General features: G+C 35.3%; 1 protein-coding gene across 1 annotated transcript in view; it reads left to right on the forward strand.

Annotated features, from left to right (window-relative positions):
- Nucleotides 1–375: 375 nt before the first annotated feature.
- The window catches only part of LOC145666373 (uncharacterized), a 390,322-nt gene continuing 367,849 nt past the window's right edge, over nucleotides 376–22,848 (forward strand). The window contains exon 1 of the mRNA XM_081733545.1: nucleotides 376–845. Coding sequence (XP_081589671.1) covers nucleotides 707–845 — 139 coding nt within the window. The 5' untranslated portion in view covers nucleotides 376–706. The remainder of the gene's footprint in view (nucleotides 846–22,848) is intronic.

Raw genomic sequence — 22,848 nt, forward strand, 5'->3', positions numbered from 1 at the left:
ATTATTATTATTATTATTATTATTATTATTATTATTTAATAGTTAAATATAGTCAACCAATATTATATACATTAGTGTTTAAAAAGATAAACTGAAGAACAATTTATTCTGAAAGAATACTATATTTTTATTTTCTTTTGTTTATTATTTTGTTCATATAAATGTGCCCGGATGTTTAAATTTAAAACTGAGCAGGAGGAGTGTGCGAGTGTGGAGAAATAATGTATCAGCTGTGTGTTCTTTTTTTTTTTTTTTCAGATGCGGGGGGGAGCTTGAGTCATTTCTGTCGACACTACTGCACATACATGCAGCTCAATACCGCATTGACTGTGAAGCAGACGAAAGCGGAAGTGAAGCAAGCAGTGAGTCAAAACAGAGACTCCAGAGTGGAAGGAAGTACGATCCAGGCGCAGAAAAAAACCTTCTCACAAGCGACCAAAAACTGAACTGTAACCAAACGATACGAAGCAAAATCTTTTACCAAGCGAAGGATGAAGGCTTTACCACAACGTTGCCAAATCATCGTTTGACACTTGGGTGCACTCACCGTAATTCCAGCCAAGCGTTAACTGAAGTAAAAGAACTGAAATAAAGTTGGCGAATCGAGAGTCGCATTGACTAGTGCAGTTGCTGAGGGCCTTCGTGTGCGCCGCGGGTGACAGTTGCCCGATCGAGTTCTTCATTCGTGCTTCGGTCATCAGACAGCATGGAGGAGCTCGGGGTCCGGGGTTCGACGCCCGGCGAGGGTGCGCCCTCCCCATTAACAGGCTGCTATTTGCTTATAGTGATTGGAGAACCACATTCAGAAGAACATAAGGATCTCATTTTGCAGAAAATTTCCAAAGGTAGGTGAAATATTTTGTATTTTGCATGCAAAATTAACCGATTTTTATGCATTTTGCAACTAAGTGCTCTTATAATAGTGGCATTAAAATATGCTCAAAAAACATAAAATGTATTTAATTTAACAGTGAAGTGTACTTAGTGAATACATTTTATTTGCTGCCGCTGTTGCGACGCCAGCTGTGTATGTTCCTACGAAAAAAAAAAAAATCCCTGCAGTGTCGCGTAGTGGTCTGTCTATTGATCGATGCGCTATTCGGCCGGCATTTGTCTGTGCCTGACCGAAGGGGGAAGCTAATCTACGCTTTTCCTCTTATTATCTGTCAATAACTATGGATAATGATAATGTCAAAAATTTAGTGATAAAAAAGAAGTTTTTTTTTTTTTGTTTAACAACTTTCTGATATATGAACCAAACTAACTTAATACGAAAATGTTTGCGTTTCGACGATTTTTTTTTCAATTCTACTTTTTTTTTAAAAAAAAATAATTGGTTCATTTTATTTTTCTTTCCTCTCTTGCAATTAAGTATAATCATCAAATACATAATTTTCTACAATTGTGTTTCCAGGTGTTTCTACTAGAAGTTTTTTATAATAAATTTATATATTAAACTTACATTGAAGGAAAAATTGAGATTTAAATCCTAGCTAATTAAAATTATGAATTTTTATAACCGCACTAGAAAATTATTAATGCTATTTTTAATAACAAGAATTTTAGGGATGATCGCCCCCCCCCAAATGGATCTAAATATTGCGATCTTGTCCAATAATTAGTTTTTGGATCAGGGGCCACAAAATCTTTGAACGGCCCCTAAATAGTTTTTTTTTTTTTTTTTTAACGGAATGAGGACATCATACTGAGTTCAGTGATAATTTGGATTTGGCTACACTGTATGTAGTTCTTCAGATAAAAGGCGTACAATAATTTTTTTCATTGAAATATATTGGATCTTTTGATCCAAAAATCTGAAGATACACTAAGTAAGAAAAAGAATATGTGTAATTTTAGCACAGATTCATCATTTTTATTATTATTTGTTCAACTTCTTTGACGGTTTCGCCGTCCCTTCAATTGGAATGTGTTTATATATAATATTTGATCATTGGATCCTATAAAGGACACTCCACCGGAAGTGCAGAAGCGAACCGAAGATTTTTTTTTTCTATTATATCGTAAATTATAAGGAAAATACGTTATATCTAGAATATCTGACATCCACATTTTCTAACTTTTTAAATATTCATTCATTTAAACTTTAAATACTAATCCTTGATTTATTCTGAAAAGATTCATTCTCAGAATTTTTATCTATAAATTCGAAGTCATAAACAAAATATACGTAGTCAGTGTAGAACAACCAGATTTTGAAAGCGAATTCTTCATTACGAGTCAGATGCGAAGCCATCAAAGCTACGGTGTTTGATTTTACTAGGTCATTTACTAAATACGTTCTTTTCCGCTATTTGTATCTTGTCCGTTATATTTCAAAATAATATTCTCAAAAGAAATTTGCATTTCACGTGCTTTCCGTCTCTTGGTATAGTCAATTTTTAGTAACAAGATGTTTCTATGTTAAAAGTTTTTTTTTTTTTTTTTTTTTTGTGCATACTATGTCGGCATATTCTAAACTTAATAGAGCGGTTCTGCGTTGCGTACTCTTTGAAACAAGTTTTCGTTAATAGTTGAAATGTCATGAGTAATTATAAAATTCCACTACAATATTAACAACCGTCGTAATAATATGACAATATCCATATTATTCTGCAGTGAATGAGCAGGTGTAATATAGTTTTTATCATTACAATGAGCACGCTGGAATTTTATAATTATCAGTCGTGTCATGACATCTAAGGAAGCTATTGAGGATTGGTCTTAAAACAATAGCAGCTCCAACCTTTTATATCTTTTGTATACCTTGTTAAACTTTCATCACAATATGTAATTCTGCTTTCATTAATTGGAATTTAACATTGCTTTTTTGTTTAGCACCGACTCTATATCTCATCGGATCTACAGCAGAGATAAAAGCGAGGGGGAACGCGGGGGAATGTCGTCCCCCACACTTCCAAAAAATATCAATGACGTCCTTCCACTTCCTAAAAAAAAATACAATGGCGAAGATAGGCACAAGAGATGGCGTGACGTAATGCGTCCCTGTACCTTTTCAGATCGACTTTAAATCCTGACGTACAGTGCGATCCGAACCTACTCGGGTTTATTGTACTTAAGGCTCTCTACCGAGAAGCGAACTCGGGACCACGCGCTCAGAAAGCACCTGCGTTAACCACTTGTCTATGGAGGGTCACCTATTTCGATGAAATATTTCTGTTTAACAATTAGTTTCATGTAATATAATATCCCGTCAAAAGTAACTTAAAATAAAATACGACAGTGGCGTGATGCTATAATCCAACTTTCTTACAGGCTAGATAGTGTGGTGGGAAACGACCCATACTGTAAGGGTTGAACTAGTATCCCGACCTTCATAGTCTAGGTGTTGCAGAAGAACACAAAACCTCAGACTCAAAACTCTTAACTAAATAAAATATTTAAAAACACTTTGCTTATGGAATCGTTTACGCAGATTGGCTTAAATTTGGTGCTAATGCCAGATAAGATCTATTTTTCAATTTTATCAATCCCCCCCTCTCGATCATCACTACAATTTAAAGCTTAATATCGTTTACGCCGTAAGAAACGGTAAAGATGCATTATCCATCATTAGTTATATGTTTCTCGGTACCCAAGAAAAGCACGGCATATATCTCTTGCGGTATGCGTACCCAGGTTGAGAACCACTGCTCTAACAGATGACTACCTTTCAAGTCAACTATGTAAAAATAATTATCGAATCTTATAAATTCGTTGTAATCTACTGAGATCAATGACCTAAAGAGATCAACCAACTGTCTGAGAGATTAAAAAAAATGTTATGGCTGTGGGAGAATATCTTTTGCATACTCATTTACCTCATGTTTGCCAAAATACATCAGACACAAGGAATGCTCACAAGTGAAACGGGTTTCCAAAGTGTGTTTTTAAAATTTAAAGCTCTCCTTGCAAGACTGACAATGAAATTTTATCTTTAACATCATATATTCACAAAGGAGATGGACACGGACTTCGATTCTGGGGCCGCAGGTATGTGCACAATCAGAACTTTCGTTGGGAGGGCTCCAAAATTCGAGGGGGAGATCCGATACTACAAGACACTACGTGTATGTAATATTGAACCGGTATAATTCTGCACTTGAAAAGACGATAAGTAATTGTTAAGTACTGCCGCTTATACTCTAAGGAAGGATAGTGATAAAGCGAAAGATCAATTTTTTTAAAAAAATAATAGAACTAGATTTCTTTTATAAGACAAGGAAGGATAGTGATAAAGCGAAAGATCAAATCTTTCAAAAATAATAGAACTAGATTGCTTTTATAAGACAAGGAAGGATAGTGATAAAGCGAAAGATCAAATCTTTAAAAAATAATAGAACTAGATTGCTTTTATAAGACAAGGAAGGATAGTGATAAAGCGAAAGATCAAATCTTTCAAAAATAATAGAACTAGATTGCTTTTATAAGACAAGGAAGGATAGTGATAAAGCGAAAGATCAAATCTTTAAAAAATAATAGAACTAGATTACTTTTATAAGACAAGGAAGGATAGTGATAAAGCGAGAGATCAAATCTTTAAAAATTAATAGAACTAGATTGCTTTTATAAGACAAGGAAGGATAGTGATAAAGCGAAAGATCAAATCTTTAAAAAATAATAGAACTAGATTGCTTTTATAAGACAAGGAAGGATAGTGATAAAGCGAAAGATCAAATCTTTAAAAAATAATAGAACTAGATTGCTTTTATAAGACAAGGAAGGATAGTGATAAAGCGAAAGATCAAATCTTAATGCTACACCTATTTTTTTCTGCTAAACAAGTATATTTTTAATAAGAAAATATACGTACAAATGTATACCGAATTACGAAGTTATGGGGGGTCCCGACCTGGTGGACTTCCCGCGTAGGTGCGCCCCTGGGCGCAGGCGACCGATGTGAATATCGTTACTTTGAATTTTGCTTGGAAAACTGACAGTGAAACGTCTCTCCACCTCCAAAGTTATACAGAAATCGGTGCCCCCTCTCTCCCCTTCCAAAGTTATTCTAGAGACGGATGATTAAAAGTGAATTATGAAAAATAGTGGAATGAGAACAACGAAGGAAATTGGATAACACCCAGAGAACTAACGAGTCACATGTCCACGAAAAACTCACATGGTCCGGGATCGAACCAGAGACCCTCGCCACTGAGGTGAGCGCTTTGCCACTGAGTCATCATGCCCTTTCGATTGTCTAGTAGCTAGCGTGCGTCTCTGCTGTACGAGGTCCTGGGTCCAATTTCCGGTGGGAGAGGTTCGAGTGCCTACTTTTTTAAAAACTACTTTCCAAAGACTTTCCTTAGTTATATGAAATGAATGACAGAATAACCTATAAAGTCAATCGATCATATTAAAGAATCAAATAAAAATTAATAACTCTTTAATTAAAAGCAGAAATTTTAAACTCAGAACTACCATCGTAATATGAAAATGCTTAAGAGTCTTCGTTAAAAGAACAAAAATTAAGTAGTAGAACGCTGTCTCCGACATATGAGGAAATCCACGAGATAAATCTCTTCGCAGCTGCCGAAAGGATTGGATTTCCAGTTTTCGTTTAATAAAATGCTAACCCATAGCTCTCGTAAAGTGGTCTTTGTGATGGACAATTATTGTTGAGTTGAGTTGATTTTGAGTTTAACGTCCATTTGAGCAGCGAGGCTGTATGAGACGGGACCTACTGATTAACGTGGAATCCGAACCACATGAGCTCCCGCTGGGAACCGAACCCGGGTCTCCCACGCCAAAGGCACCGCATAGCCACCGAGGAGTTCTGGACAATTATTGTGTTCGTGGTTTTTCTTGGAGTTTCCTCGTTTTCTTCTACATTCTTCCTTCGACCATTTCGTTCGCTATCATCATCGTCTCCCGTGGCTGGTGTTGCCCACGAGACTAGGTGTGTCTCGTCTCGAAAAGTTAGTAATCAAATACTTTCTCGTCTCGAAAAATTTGTAATCAAATACTTTCTCGTCTCGAAAAGTTTGTAATCAAATACTTTCTCGCCTCGAAAAGTTTGTAATCAAATAGTTTGTCGTCTAGAAACGTTTGTAATAAAATACTTTCTCGTGTCGAAAAGCATATTTGTTTCTATTGGAAAAGCTGTCTTTCTCGTCTCGTATATTGTCACAAAAATTCAGTCTCATCTCGTTTTGTCTCATAAGCAACACTACCATTAGGTATGTGGGTATAATTGTGGGACGTTAAAGTATTTTTTTAACTATCTTCACTTCTTTCTTAATCTAAACTTTCTGACAGAACGTCTCAAGAGTTTTTATAGGCCAATTCCCAAGGTCTGTCAGTTGGTTGTTTCAGATAAAACGTCTATTGCTTATAAATAAGGAATAATAGAAGATATAAAGATAAAACCAAGAAGGTAGGAAGTATCAGAGAACGCATCGAAATGAAATGAAATCTTTGAGATTTACGTCCCACGGTTATGCCGGTTAGGCTAAAGGAGACGGTGATGATGAGTGATGAATGAAATGGTGGAATGAAGAAAGTGGGAGGAAACGGGAGAACCCCGAGAAAACCCACGCACACGGTGTTTGTCCTCCACAAAGTTCACTTGGCGGGGGTTGGGATCGAACCCGGGACCCCAAGCACCAGAGAACGCATCGAATGGAGTGCTCCACTTGCTCCACAGAGTTCCTTATAATGGGATCCCGAGAATCGCTCTAATTATAAACAGCAATGTTTATAATTTGATGAATCATTGAGAAGATCACGGGAACTTTCGTGGACATCGTTTACGAAATGGCTACCATTTAGTTGAAAGTTTGTAAGCGCTGGATGTTTCATCTGAAACACCCTGTATATACCACAGAGACATATTAACTACCTAACTAACTCTGACCTATGGAACCTGGAAATTCAGTGCCGTATTCACAAAAGCTCTTCATTTACTTCTTCCCTTAGTCAACAGGATCCTATTTCTACTTTGTGTTCCTATTTCTGCGAGATCTATCTTAATATTGTGCTCCCATCTGTACCTAGGTCTTCCTAATGGTCGTTTTCTAATTGGATTTCCAGTTAAAACTTAGAAGTGTACCTACTTTCTTCCATTCTGGCTACACAAGCTGCCCACTTCAGCCTCCTAGATTTGATGACCTAACAATGTTTGGTAAACCGTATAAATTATGCAGTTCCTCGTTATGAAGTTTCCACCATTCGCCATCCCCGTTTCTCTTGGGTCCGAATATTCACCTCAGGATTTTATTCTCAAATACTTTCAGTCTGCATTTTTCCCTCAGAATAAGCGTCCTTTTTTCGCAATCACATAGCACAACAGGTGTGATTATCATTTTATATATTAAGATAATGTGTGATAACATGACTACCCACAAGAAGTAGTTCGGAAAGCAATATGCATGATTGGGATTTTGACCCACCATGAAAAATTATGTCGAAACGTGGCTCAGTGGTAGAGCATTCACTTCTGGTGCGTAGGGTACCTGGTTTGATTTCAGTTCGCGCCACGTGGGCTTTGTGGTGGACAAACACAAGTGGTTCTCTCGTTTCCTTCCACTTTTTTCATTCCACCATTGCATTCATCTCTCATCATCACCGTCTCCTTTAGCCTAGCCAGCATAACTGTGGGACGTAAAACTTGAAGATTTCATTTCAATTTTTATAGTTTTTCGTTTTTTGAATCAAGTTCTTGATTGGTTGATTGCCCGTAACAAAGTAACGTTTTTATGAGGCTTTGAAAGTCAAATAGATCGTTCAAAAGAAGAAAAATCATTTTATGATGGATATTTTTTCGTGCAGACTTACTATGCGGATCCATAGTATAAGTAGTAGTAGTAGTAGTAGGAGGAGGAGGAGGAGGAGGAGGAGGAACGGGTTAGAAGCCTCGCAGGGGTTTGTTGGGTTCTGTTCTCTACATAAAATGGGCAAATTAAAGACTTCCCCAATTTTTTTCTGTACATTTTACAATCTGTGGATCCGTATAGTAAAACTGCACTTTTTTTTTTTTAATCAGGCCGGAGAGCCGATAGTTTACTGTATAACAAGGTTGAGTTAAAAGTAAATCCTTGCTACTATAACCCACGAAAGGTGGTAACAAACACGACTGGCGTAAGGGGTCAGTGGATTGGCTTTGCTATTCTTTCTTTCTTTCTAGGAAAGAATTTGCTACTTCTCATGCTTGAAGTAGCTGACCTATTGCCTTAAAGTATTACATGTCAAACGAGAATTCTGTGAATATCAGGGATCGAACTTAGGTTCAGTTGCAATAACTCACCCACTATAGATATAAGCAAATACATTATCCCCATGGATCAAAAACACATAGAAGGATATTATTTATTTTTCAGATTCTTCCGGGACTACTGGGAAGAATTTTAAAATTTATTGCATTGAAACATAGTTAAATATAACTTTAAATTGTTGAATTTATCTGCTGTATTATTATCATTTTCTTGGCACTTTTCTTCTAGTGGAATACAAGATTTTGGACAAGATAATTGTTTTCAACGGTTCGTATAAATGGCTGCTATCTATAGGCCTACCTGCCCTCAAAAAATAATATGGGGAAAATGTATGTTCTCACACTAGATGATTCATGTGAAAGCTGAAAGTATGTTTGACGTCAAACGAATTTCGAAACTCTTGTGATTCAAGGAAGAAAAAAGATTGTAGCGATCAGTTGAAAAACATTCTTGGTTATTTTTGTTGTAAGTTTATTTCTAATCTTCAAAAGATAAAGACGGCGACTTAATATTGGAGAGTTGTTTCCGGAATGCGGAAGTGGAGTTTCCTCATGTACTTTTGACACAAAGCATAAAGCTTTGTTTCAATCCGTAAATATATATATAATGTAGTAACTCACTTAACCCTCAAGATATATTAAGCGTCATATTCACTTACTAACAGTGGCGGCAAACTCAAATTTGAACCTCTCCCTGATGAACTAAGAAATGAAAACCAGGGAGTTTCATAACTTGAGGGGGATCTATCATCACGAGATCTGCAGGGCTATTATGACGCCTGCTTAAAATGTAATATCCAAGTTATAACAAATTAAGTAATTCACGCTATATTATAGTACGGAAAACCAACTACTTTTTTGTTTCAAACATTGATTAGCTGGTTAATTAGAGATTAACGCCCCATTTCAGCATCAAAGCTATATGAGACGGGACCTACTGTTTAAAGTAGGTTTGTATCCGAGACAAGTATACGCCACTGGGAGTCCAACTTCAGACCACGCGCATTGAAAGCATGGGCCGTTTGGACACGAAAATACATATGTATACATATTTGTCAAAATAAATTTTAAAAAGATATATACTAAAGCCACTATAGCATTTTGGCGCACTATAGTGGCGGATTAATACATACTTAAGCTTGCTCTCAACTCTCAAAATTACGTCTCCAAATCGCAATATCTCCATAGTTTCCTCTTCTCTCGAAATCCCAAAACGTATGCAGATCTCTCATCTAGATACCCTGGCACAGATGTAGCCAATACAACCAGTGATGCCAACCTGAAACTTTATAAAATCCCATGTCGAGAGAGAGAAATTTCCATTTTGCACTTTGATTTTTTTTTTTTTTTTTTTTTACTCTTAGAAAACATGAACAGTGAAATCTGTATGTATCAGTCATTTTCTTTAATATATGAGTAAATTATTCAAAACTTCCAATTGTCAACGTTAATAAAACAGTTTATGAACAAGTATTTTCCGTAATTAAAAGAGATAATTGAAAATACTGATGTGAGTTTAGTATTTCTATCACGCTTTTGTGCAATGATCTTCCAATTGTCCAATCATTTCCTATGAAACGATTTGGAAGTTGGACGTTTCTGGTTTTATTTTCTTCCGTTAATTCTTCTTTCTTTCATTTCTATTTTTTTGAGATTCACTGCATAAATCACTTTAACGCATTTTGTAGTAAGAAAATTTCACAAATAGCATTCATTTTAAGTTTATTGAAGCCTTATTTGTCTACTTCTTGCTCAGAGACAATTTTGTTGGCGTCAATGGAATAGATATGTGAAAAATCCCGTAAATCCTGTTAATTTTTACAAAAATTCCCTTTATCCCATTTCGAGAAATAATTGTCAAAAAATCCTACCATATGGGATTTTTCCCACGGGTTGGCATCACTGCGTAGAATGCAGTTTTTTTTAACCCTTACGATACCAAGGGGGGGGGTCGTTGAACACACAGCCAATTATGTTGTGAATTGTGCTTCTTTGCGTGGACAAAAAAAAAAAAACGAAAAAATTAACATCGTGTAATGATATGTTAATAAAAAAATCCTGCTTGATTTTGCTCTAAACGGGTTCTCGTTTTATTTTGTATACGGCAATAATGCGAACTGGGTTCAACAAGCCTTCCCCCTGGTGGTGCATGTTACCTTTTTCTCGTTATAACTAAAGATATCGTTGCGGCTTGGCGTTTTTGTTTTCTGATACAAAGAAACACTGGCATGACAACATTAAATCTGACAACATTAATGTTTTGCAACACTGATGATTGTCACTTCGTTTGTTATTGTTGAACGTGGTCGGAGATTTTGCAGTACTGGAAGTAGAACTAATATTTTGAACATCCTGTGAGTTACATGTTTTGATTTATAGCATTGCAGTGTTTTCGTAGCTTCAGTGCTAATATTCTAAAGTCGAATATTGTACCCTAAAGTAACCTATTTGTAGCCTAAAATAATATAACCTATTTGTATAACCTACATGTATAATTTCATTTATAATGATGATGATTGTGATGATGTGGTGTTCTACCCGAATGTCCCTGGGCGAGACGAACCTAGGGTGGTTTGCCATTTCCTTCCATGGGATGATTATGACGTCCAGAGGACGGAACCTAGAGTTTAACGTGGGACCCAAACCACTTGTGTTCTCACTTGTGAAATCGAACCCGGGACCCCTTGATTGCAAGGTGACGACCTTAATCACTCATCCACCGGGGACATTATTTCATTTATAACTGATTATTTAATAAAACATTTGAGAATTTAATTTGAAAATGAATTTTCCTCTATGGGTTAAACGAGCCCCCCTCCCTTGGTATGCTACGTTATAGAAAACACCTTGGTATCGTAAGGTAGAAAACACCTTGGTATCGGTTAAGCTTTAAACCAAACATCCTTAGAAAACATTTCAATTAAAAAGAATAAAACTTCATTATACCTAGACATAAAGGAAGAAATTGCACTGACAGGGACCGATGTGATGACCAAACATTTCCCGGCTATAACCTCTTTATATCATTGTTTATAGTTTGTTTTTATTCTACTGTATTAACAGTGGTGTATTTACGATTTGTTTCGCGGAGGGCTTTGCTAACTTTGGAAGGGGGGGCGTTACCTGAAAATGTGAAAATTCTGCAAGATATTTCATATACTTTACTATAGTAAGTAAGATTTCGGGAGGGGGGGTTTAAGCTCGGAAGCCCCCTTAAATACGCCACTGTGTATTAATGAAACTAAACTTGCATTTAGGAAATTTAAAAACTTCGGCACGGCATAGTTTTCCAACTCATGAAAAAGATAACTGAGTCTAAACATGCTTTTTCTAGCAATGTTTCCTTTTTCGCAGCAATCAAAAGGCTACTCACCTCATAAAAAAAAGAATCCTTAGCATTTATTGAAGTATTACGGAATAATTCATGACTATGAATTTCAACGTTATTACCTCTTCCGATTTTACAAGGACAAACATGATTACGTAATACACATTCTTTTAAGTTTCTATATATATAATCTAAAGTCAATATACCTAGACTTCCTATATTGTTATTAAAACTGTGTTGACATTCGCTAATATACAATAAAATCGTAAGGAATGAATTTATAATTGTCATAACCTGCATGCTATTGCGTTGAGTTTATGATGCGAAAATTAAAACTTCTAAGGGAACTACTTATTGTTGCATACACTTGTAGTCTTCATTGGTCTCAAAATAGCATGCTATGGGATTGGTGCTTTACTCTCTAGTAAGTTTCTCACGCCCCCCCCCCCCAAAAAAAAATACAATTATTTTTCATCTGTTTTCAGGATTAGGAGCCGGTGCCGTTAATTTCGTTTTTCAGAGTTTGCAACCCTAATAGGAAGCTAGTTGAAATAATAATAATAATAATAATAATAATAATAATAATAATAATAATAATAATAATAATAATAATAATAATAATATACAATAGAGTTTGATAATTCGAGTCTCGGTAATCCGAATTCGAACCCTTACAAAGACAACCCGAGCTTCCAACAAATGGCAACGGTTCCGGCACTCATTTGAAGGCAGTTAATTGAGTAGTGACGTTTCAAAACTTGCCTTATCCACTTTTTTTCATTTTTGAGTTAGAAACTGAATTCAGTATTGTTGGATATGCTCTTTCTAAATATCATGTCGATTATTGTCAAAACTGGCTACAAATAACAGTAATTCGCATCTGAATTCTGGATGCCGGTGCAAAACTTGCTATATTTTGAAGCAGTGCCGGTGCAAAACTTGTCTTATCCATTTCGACCAATCATGTGGCTTGTTTTTGACGAGCAGGAATTATGGGTACAGTAGCAGATGACACTCTTACTAAGTCTTACTAAGGTGTTCTGTAGTTTCTGCCTTCATCACTCATTACTGACTCTCATTTTGTGTTCTAAATGGGTGAAGTTATTTAAATTTAGTGAAATATGGAAATTAATATTCAGCCTTCAGAAGCAACCAGAGGACGACGTAAGCAAGTTGGACTGAGAAAACGTGAAAGAGAAAAGATTAGACGTCACCAAGCCCAAGGTATGCCAAGGTATCCCACTTGCGAGCACAATGGGAAGACATTTCGTTGCAGAAAACTAACAATGAGAGATGTGCGTGATTTTCATATAAATTTTTACCAAAATGAAACAAAGGTTATGCAAGATTTGTATATTTTAAAATACATAGAAATGAGCAAGCCCAAAAGAGAGAGACCAAATCGTGAAGACAGTTCACGTAAAAGTGTTTCACTTAAATATTTTGTGAAAGTATCTGGATGCAAAACATTTCAGTTGCAGGTATGTCAGAAGACTTTTCTTGGTATACTTAGTGTTAGTAAAGACCGAGTTCAAAGAATTGCACGAAATCACCTACTCACAGGAGCATTGCCGAGAGAAAAAAGAGGTGGTGACAGACGATCGGCCGTTTATTTAGACAGAAAGCAGTCTGTTAGACATTTCTTAGAATCCCTGAAAGGTATTGAATCTCATTATTGTAGAGCAAAATCAATCAGAATTTATCTTTCAAGTGACCTTAATGTTTCCAAATTAAGAAAGATGTACAATGAATCTGTAGGTCCTGAACTTCAAGTTAAGAAAACTTTTTTCAATGATGTGTTTTATAGTGAATATAATATTGGTTTTGGGTCCCCAGCAACTGATGTCTGCTCTCAATGTTGTTGTTTAAACGAAATGGCCAAAAACGAACGTGACCAGGAGAAAAAAACTGATCTGAACATGCAGCTGAAAGTACACAAGAGACGGGCTGAAGCATTTTATGTTAAATTAAACGAAGAGGATCCCTTTATGGTCACTCTGTCCTTTGATTGTCAGAAAAATTTAGTTCTTCCAAAATTGCCAGACCAAGCGACTTACTACAGTAGGCAGTTGTATTTGTACAATTTCACAGTGGTCCGTCAACATGCATGTAGTTTGAGCTCTAGGAATGTTTTTTGCTACACATGGCTCGAGAATGAATACCCGAAAGGTTCCGTTGAAATCGCATCGTGTGTCTACGACTGTTTGCAGAAAATTGACTTTGATAACAGAATAAAGATTGTACGGTTGTGTGCTGATGGATGCGGTGGTCAGAACCGAAATTCAATTATGATTAGTATGTGTATGTACTGGTTGTCTCAAGACGCTCCTGAACATGTGGTAGAAGTGCAACTTATTTTTCCAATCCCTGGACATTCATTCCTACCCGCTGACAGAGTTTTTGGAAATATAGAGAGGGAAATAAGAAGAAAATCCATTATTGTTGAACCAGAGACCTATCTGGAAACGATAGGAAAATTTGGAACGGTTGTGAAAGTTGGTAAGGACTGCAGTGTATATGATGGAAAAAATTAATTGGCCAAGTGGTAAAACCCCCATCCCAGTGGCATTTCAAATTCAATGTTACCAAACGATTTCACCTATTGAAGACTACTAACAAAAATGTACATATCAGGGGGGAACAAAGCTACAATACTGATAGTGGAGTTGGAAAATCTATTCTTAAAAAAGGTAAAACCTTACGCGACTACTATAAAGTGGAAGTTGAACAAGGGGTATCCATTAAACAAGCTAAACTTAAAGATGTTGAGAATCTTTTAGTAAAACATTATGGGGGAACTTGGGCTGCAAATGATGTCCTGAGATTTTATAAAAGTGTATTCGAGTTGCACAGTAACATCACTGTAGAGGCGGAAGATCACACTTGTGAAAATCCCATGTGTGAACCATCAGATTGTGACCCAGATTGTGGTGAACCTATGATCTAATATTGATTTTGCAGTTTTATAGAAATCTGTGTTACAAACTAATGGTAGCTGGTTTTCTTAAGCCTATTTATTATTTTAGTTTAGTTTACTTGAACTAAACCAAACTAATAGTAGCTGGTTCACTGTAGTCTCCTTACAGTATTTAGTTGAGTTTTACTTTAACAAAACTAATCTAATGATAGGTGTTTTAATCCAGCCTACCCACAGTATTCAACTTTGTACTTTTCTAAACTAGAATAGAATGGAAAGACCCATTTTTATAATGACAATGTTGGATAAAACTTCATAAATACTACATTGACCTAAACTCTTTTATTCATTTAAACCTAAATTTCCGCAACATAACTTGCCTTATCCATATTGCCGGTGCAAAACTTGCTATTATTAATTTTCAAAACATTTTTTTCGTAGTATATACGCATTAAATTTTAAAATGAAATTCTAAAGCCATTTCTAAGACTACAGAGAAGCAACAGTCAAATTTTCGCATATTAAGATTGGAAAATAAAATAATAAGATGTTTTTTGCGTTTTCTGAAAAATTTACTAAAATGGATAAGGCGAGTTTTGAAAAGTCACTACTCAATTGTTGTATGCTCTAACAACAATGAACATTTATGCAAGTAGGCCTAGTACACTAATTTCAACGAGCTTACTTCTTTTTGACTACTTCAATCGAGTCCTGAATGTTTGTAAGAGACATGGTTACTTTCTGTATGCTATTACAGTTAAATTTCATTCTAATTTTGATTGAAAGGTTAAAAACAAGTTAAATTTCATTCTAATTTTGATTGAAAGGTTAAAAACAAGTTAAATTTCATTCTAATTTTGATTGAAAGGTTAAAAACAAGTTAAATTTCATTCTAATTTTGATTGAAAGGTTAAAAACAAGTTAAATTTCATTCTAATTTTGATTGAAAGGTTAAAAACAAGTTAAATTTCATTCTAATTTTGATTGAAAGGTTAAAAACAAGTTAAATTTCATTCTAATTTTGATTGAAAGGTTAAAAACAAGTTAAATTTCATTCTAATTTTGATTGAAAGGTTAAAAACAAGTTAAATTTCATTCTAATTTTGATTGAAAGGTTAAAAACAAGTTAAATTTCATTCTAATTTTGATTGAAAGGTTAAAAACAAGTTAAATTTCATTCTAATTTTGATTGAAAGGTTAAAAACAAGTTAAATTTCATTCTAATTTTGATTGAAAGGTTAAAAACAAGTTAAATTTCATTCTAATTTTGATTGAAAGGTTAAAAACAAGTTAAATTTCATTCTAATTTTGATTGAAAGGTTAAAAACAAGTTAAATTTCATTCTAATTTTGATTGAAAGGTTAAAAACAAGTATCTACACAAAAAATATCAATTGGAAACCAAAGAGAGGCTTACTTATTAAAAAGAAATGCTTCAAAATATGGTGAGGGTGAATTTCGTCTACGTTACAGAACCAAAGTGCAAATTTTCTGCTATCCCAGTTGCTCACTAAGGAAAGTTATGACACTTTTAAGCTACTTCTCACAGTTATCCAGTATGGACCAAGAGTATTGCCAGAACGAACTTAAAAAGAATGGAGAGATGGAGCGGCAAGGATAACTGTAATTGTTCCTAGATGTAAAAGTAAACATTTTTATCAACACGTTCTTCTCTTTCTCGGAGAAATTCACAAAATATCATCTCTATGACTTACGGTTCCCGAGACATGGCTCCTTATATCTCCCGAAATTCTAACTTTTCTTGACAATATCTGAGGAACGATGGCCAGTTGACCAGTGACCACCGGTTACCATTTGGTACCAAAATGTTCACCATTCTCTTAGGTATTGATCAACTCCAATATCTCTTTATAACTTATGGTTCTCAAGATATAGCACCTTAAATCTCCGGAAATCGGACATTTTCGGCCAATATCTCGGAAACGGTAAGAGTGACGCGAAAAATTCCATCACATCTTTCATATTTTGATGCTCTATCGAATGGAAGGCTTATAGTTGAAAAAGTCCCAAATAACGCACACGCACAGACATAACGAACTTTTAAAGTTCGTTGAAAATGGAAATGCAATATATGTGAAAGTCTAAAGGTAATCGGAATTCTGCTTTCCCTGCAGCTATATTACAGAAAGTACTGCTGATTTCTATGCAAGTGGAAAGACAGGACAGAAAAAGCCACTATTGTGAGAAAAATAACATACTCCAATAAACTGTAGTGAATATTCCCCTTGTTGCATATAAAAATGTACTGAATATTCCCCTTGTTGACACAAAAAATGTGTATCTACCTCTACTGCACATTAAATTAAGTCTTATAAAGAACTTTGTGAAAGCCATGGACAAAACATCACGTGGATTCATGTATTTGCGACGAAAGTTCCAAAAAAATTACTGATGTTAAATTAAAGAAAGGAATATTTGTAGGACCGCAAATTAATGAATGACTTGAATGGTGTTGAGAAAACGACATGGTTGTCCTTTGTAAGTATCAGAAAGGACTTTTTAGGTAACCATAAGGCAGATAATTATTGCGATATTGTATATGAACTCATGAGATCCTACAATCGTATGGACATAACATGTTACTGAAACTCCACTCCCTGAACGATCATTTGGACGACTTCCCAGATAACTTTGGTACCATTACTGACGAACCTGATGAATTCTTTCACCACGATACTTCTCAAAGGGAGAAGCGTTATCAAGGCAAGTGGTGTACAGCAATGTTGTCCGACTACTGCTGGACATTATGACAAGACGTTTCGGAGGCAAAGTTTTAGCATAAAATCAGGAAGGAAACATTTTTAGATGTGTTTCTTAACTTGTATTTACTTCTATAATACGTTGCTCATTGTTTTGATTTCTTTGTTTAATTTAAATTTGCGGTTTAACCTCCTGTTCACCACCTAGGCTATATGAAACCAGACCTCTAAACGTGAATTCCGAAAAAATGTTGTTTAGCAGTATTCAAAAAAAAACATGGTCTGAACGGGTTTCGAAACTGCGACCGCAGCACCAGAAGTGATCGTATTAACCAAGAAAGTCAGCGCTTCGCTTTTGATTTTCTTGTGTGCTAACACCGATTTTTAAACACTACCTTTTAGTAGCTATTGTTGTGATACCATGTCTTAATGAAATATATATATATATATATAAAATTATATTGTGGACTTAAATATTTTATAATGGAAAGCAATATTTTATAATTTTATTGAAATTTTTATGTTAATTTCACGCACGTAGATTTGTTAGTTTTGTTTTGCTTTTTATTTTTTCTATCCGATTGTTAAATCGTCTAGACAAGCCGGAAGAGAATAGCGTCATTCTACAAATAGAAATTATGTTGTTTGTCTCTATTCTATAAGTTCTATGTCATGTAAAACTGTGAAGGAAAAAAATATCGTCGCAATATATGTTGACAATTTGTTGTATACACAGTCTTACATGATACAGAAGTTATACAATGGAGACAAACAACGTAATTCACATTTGTAGATATAACGCTATTCTCTTCCGGCTTGTCTAGACGATTGAACAAGCGGATAGAAAAAAGACAAAACTAAGAAATCTACGTGCATGAAATAAACAAAAATTTCGATAACATTATATATATTATTGATTTCTATCTTAACTTTGTAAGTCCGCAATATGTATTTACGTAAGTTGCAATACGCATGCACAAAAACTATTTTCACATGAAACTCCAGGCCGATTGGAAAATAACGCAATTAGATATGGATTCAAGGGCGAATTATCTTCCAGAAACTGTTTTGATCTTGTGATAGAATTTCCTTTTGAATATCAGTGTTATTAGTTCTTATAGCAAATAACATTTTCCAAATAATATCTGGTTAATTTTCTAAATTTTTGATAATTCAAAAAGTGGGAGTGAGCTTCCAAGGGAACATTTTATATTGATAGTAGCATTACCCAATCAATGTGCAATCGATAGAGGAGTGAAGAAAAGTGATAAATCCGAAGTTTTACGGGTTGGCACCCAAAAACATTGGAGATACAGAGGAAAGAAGGATCTAGAATCATGTGAAGATAGCAATGCAAAAGATATACTGACACAGAAAGAACTTCAAAATCATTAAAGTAATCAAAATGACATTTATATAACAGTATAGTAAGCAACTATTGTACACACAGACATGCTCAATAACATCATATGTAATTCAGTGTTGCCAACTGAGCACAAAATGAAGTTTTGTTAAATGGCACAAATTATAACATGTATAAAATCTAACTATGGGTATGGTTCTATAAGTATGGTCTAAGTATGGTTCTACACATAATTAGATTTTATACATGTTATAATTTGTGTTCCGTGCCATGTAACAAATCTTCATTTTGTGCTCAGTTGGCAACACTGAATTACATATGATGTTATTGAGCATGTCTGTGTGTACAATAGTTGCTTACTATACTGTTATATAAATGTCATTTTGATTACTTTAATGATTTTGAAGTTCTTTCTGTGTCAGTATATCTTTTGCATTGCTATCTTCACATGATTCTAGATCCTTCTTTCCTCTGTATCTCCAATGTTTTTGGGTGCCAACCCGTAAAACTTCGGATTTATCACTTTTCTTCACTACTCTATCGATTACACATTGTTTGATTGAGCAATGCTACTATCAATATAAGATGTTCCCTTGTTAGAAAGAGCCTTACGGTGATGCCAACCTCGTGGGGAAAATCTCTTTTTCTGGGGTTTTTGACATTAATTCTTTGAATAGGGATAAAGGGAATTTTCACTAAAATTGTCCGGATATATGGGATTTTTCATATGTTTATTTACTTCATCTATGCCAACAAAATTATCTATAGACGACAAGTAGGCTAATTGCATTTAAATAAACGTGAAATCCACGCTAATTGTCAAATTTTGTCATTGGAAAGTGCATGTTAGTGTGAAAGTGATTTATGCAAGAACTTATAAATTTCAACAATCAAGCAACAAGAAACGTACACTAAATGTCTAAAATGATTGTCGCATATCTATAACTGTCTTCTTGTAAGAATATAATTTGATAATAATTTTGCAGAGTACTTTTAAAACTGACACTATGTGTATAATCGGGAAATGAGAATTTCTGCCCTTCAAGATGGGATTTTATAAGATTAAAGGTTGGCATCACTGGAGCCTTAAGTCCGACTAACGTGAACGCACAAATAGAAGGCTGTAATTTCATCCATGCCAGGAGTTATAAGTGGTACCATGAAAAGGGGTGTGATAAAGATATTGGGAGGGCACAATACCAGTAGCCAACCTTACATACACATTAAGAAGTAATTCACAACATGCGCAAATTATTTTGTGTACGATTAAAAAAAATAATCTAAATATTTCGTAGCAATGTATTTATTTATTTTCGTTATTAAACAGATTTTTTTTGGGGGGGGTACACCATCGGCGCCGATTTTTGGATGACTTTGGTTGGCCTGTTCAGCTATATGTACACTGTATTTCGTTGTCTGACAACCAAACAAAGATATTCAGATCATAGAGAGTCCAAACAAACTTTGGAAGGGAACCGGGGCCTTTTGGCTCTCTGGATCGGAGCCAGTGGGAGCACAATAAAGGGGAGATCGTACTGGACAGTTTTGCAGTTTCCCGGCGGACCGGTCCACTTTTGATTTACATACAATATAAGCCATAATTATGTATGTGATGTTTCAAAGACTATAGTAAAGAAACTAGCAACATTAACTTAAATATAAAATTGAACATAAACACATTACTCTCATACCCTTCCTAAAATAATTCTAATCTCTGTTCTCCATGGCATGATCCAGCAATAACTAACTAACTAACTCTATGGCTTATGGAACCCGGAGGTTCAATGCCGCGTTCACAAAAGCTCTCCACTGACTTCTATCCTTAGCTAATTGGATCCAGTTTCTACTTTGTATTCCTATCTCTGCGAGATCCATTTTAATATTGTCCTTCCATCTGCGCCTAGGTCTTCCTAATGGTCGTTTTCCGATTGGTCTTCCAGTCAAGACTTTGAAAGCGTTTCTACTTTCTTCCATTCTAGCTACATGATCCGCCCACCCAAGCCTCCTAGATTTGACGACCCTAACAATGTTGGTTAAACCGTATAAATTATGTAATTCCTCGTTATGAAGTTTCCGCCATTCCCCATTCCCGTTCCTCTTGGGTCCGAATATTTGTTTCAGGATCTTGTTCTCATCCCTCAGATTAAGCGACCATGTTTCGCAACCATACAGAACAACAGGCATGATTATCGTTTTGTATTTATTTTAAGTTTCAAATTCCTTGACAGGATTCGCGACAACAACAGATTTTGAACCTAATAGTAACACGAATTCCCTGCTTTTAGTCGACATTTAATTTCTTCGTGAATATGATTTTCGTTTGTTAATATTGATCCTAGATATTTGAAAGTATCCACTTTATCAAAAGTATTATTTAATATTTTAACGCATCCATAATTTGATGTATTACGGTCCTGACGCACTTCCATGTATTTAGTTTTCTTTGTATTTACTTCTAAACTCATGTCTCTGCAAGCGTTTAATAAAATTTTTGCATTTCTTTCTATCGTTCTCCTATCATCCCCTATTTACATCATCAGCATATACCATAAGCTGGTGAATACCGTTCAACTCTAGGCCCTGGTTGCTATCTTTGATTTTCCTTATAGCGTAGTCCAGAATAAAGTTAAATATTAATGGCGACAACGCATCTCCTTGTTTCAGGCCATTTTCGACGTGAAAGCTCATGGACAAAATTTTCGTACCCGGACTTTACTTTGGGTTTCATTTAAACATATCTTAATTAATCTAATTAGCTTTCTCGGTATTCCAAGTTCTGTAAGAACGTTGTAATATTTCTCTCCTAATCGAGTCGTATGCCTTTCTAAAATCAATAAATAGTTGATGTACCGGGGTATTGTATTTCCACTTTTTTTCGAATATTTGCCGAATGGTAAATATTTGGTCGATAGTTGATCGATTTCGTCTAATTCCGCATTGATAATCTCCAATAATTTCATCTGCGTATGGGGTCAATCTTGCTAATAGAATATTTGAAAGAATTTTACAGGATGTTGACAGAAGAGAAATGCCTCGATAATTATTACAGTCAGTTTTCTCGCCTTTCTTGTGAATTGGAACAATGATTGATTCCACTTTTGTGGTAATTCTTCCTTGTTCCAGATAAGGAGAATGAGTTTGTGTATCTTGTTCCAGAATTTTTAGCCACCAGCTAAAATTAACTCAGCCGGAATTTCATCTACACCTGGAGATTTGTGTTTCTTTAATTTCTTTATAACGGTTTCTACTTCTATTCGGTTGGGTTCTGGAATATACGGTTCTGCGGTGTGTATCTCCTTTTCTCCACGCACACTAGTTTTTGGTTGCGTGTTAAGCAAATCGTCAAAGAAATCTTTCCCATCTATTTAAGATGCTATCCGTATCAGTGAGAACTGTACCGTCAGATTTCTTTAATATATAAGCACGAGGTTGATAGCCTTTCTTAAATTCGCTGATCCCTTTATACATGTCCCGGATGTTTTTATTTTTACTATTACCTTTAAGTTCCTTAATTTTAGCTTTCAAAAATCGCGTTTCTTTGTTCTAAAAGTTTTGGAAGTTTCCCACCTGATATTTGCGAAATTTTATGTAGTTATTTCATTCGGATTTTGTAGCCAGCGTAATTTTGCCATGCACCATCCAAATCAATACAAACCCTGGAGACGAGGAGCAACGTTGTCACAAACAGCTTGACAGACCCTTACTGGTATCCTGTGGAACTCTTCTGTGATAGCTTCCCGTAGTTAGGCCAAATTATTTATGTGATGTTGCTACACTTTGTCCTTTAAAAGACCTCAAAAGAAAAAGTCAGGTGGTGGCAAATTGGGAGATCGAGCTGCGCAGTCCACAGTCCCACGTAGACCGAGCCAGCGGTTCGGAAATGTTTCTTTCAGCCCCACCGTTCCGCATTTCTATCTGGCGTACACTAACGATTTAAAGTCCAGTTATCCACACTCTCAGGCTACACAGTTTTGTCACATCGAAACTTTTTGTCCAGAATTACAAATACTACAGTTAGTCAAATACCATATGCATAATTATGCTCCATTCTATACATTGTCCTAAAGCAATCTAAAGCCAGAATTGTTATAATTTTAAAAAAATACTTTGAACTTCGTGCATGATATGATAAAAGTCGTTAAAGTTCTTCGTTAATGTCGCTACCGCCTTGCTGAATTTTAGTTAAATAAGGCAACGTTGAGTATAAAAATGTAGGAATAGTATCGGCACAATTTTATATCATGAACTAACAGTTGCTTTCAAAACGATCATACGGTGCATAAATTTGGATGCCCAACAGTTATGACGTCACTTA

The sequence above is a fragment of the Thermobia domestica genome, chromosome 12, assembly GCF_964235325.1.
Source record: "Thermobia domestica chromosome 12, izTheDome1.hap1.1, whole genome shotgun sequence".
NCBI classification, from domain to species: domain Eukaryota; kingdom Metazoa; phylum Arthropoda; class Insecta; order Zygentoma; family Lepismatidae; genus Thermobia; species Thermobia domestica.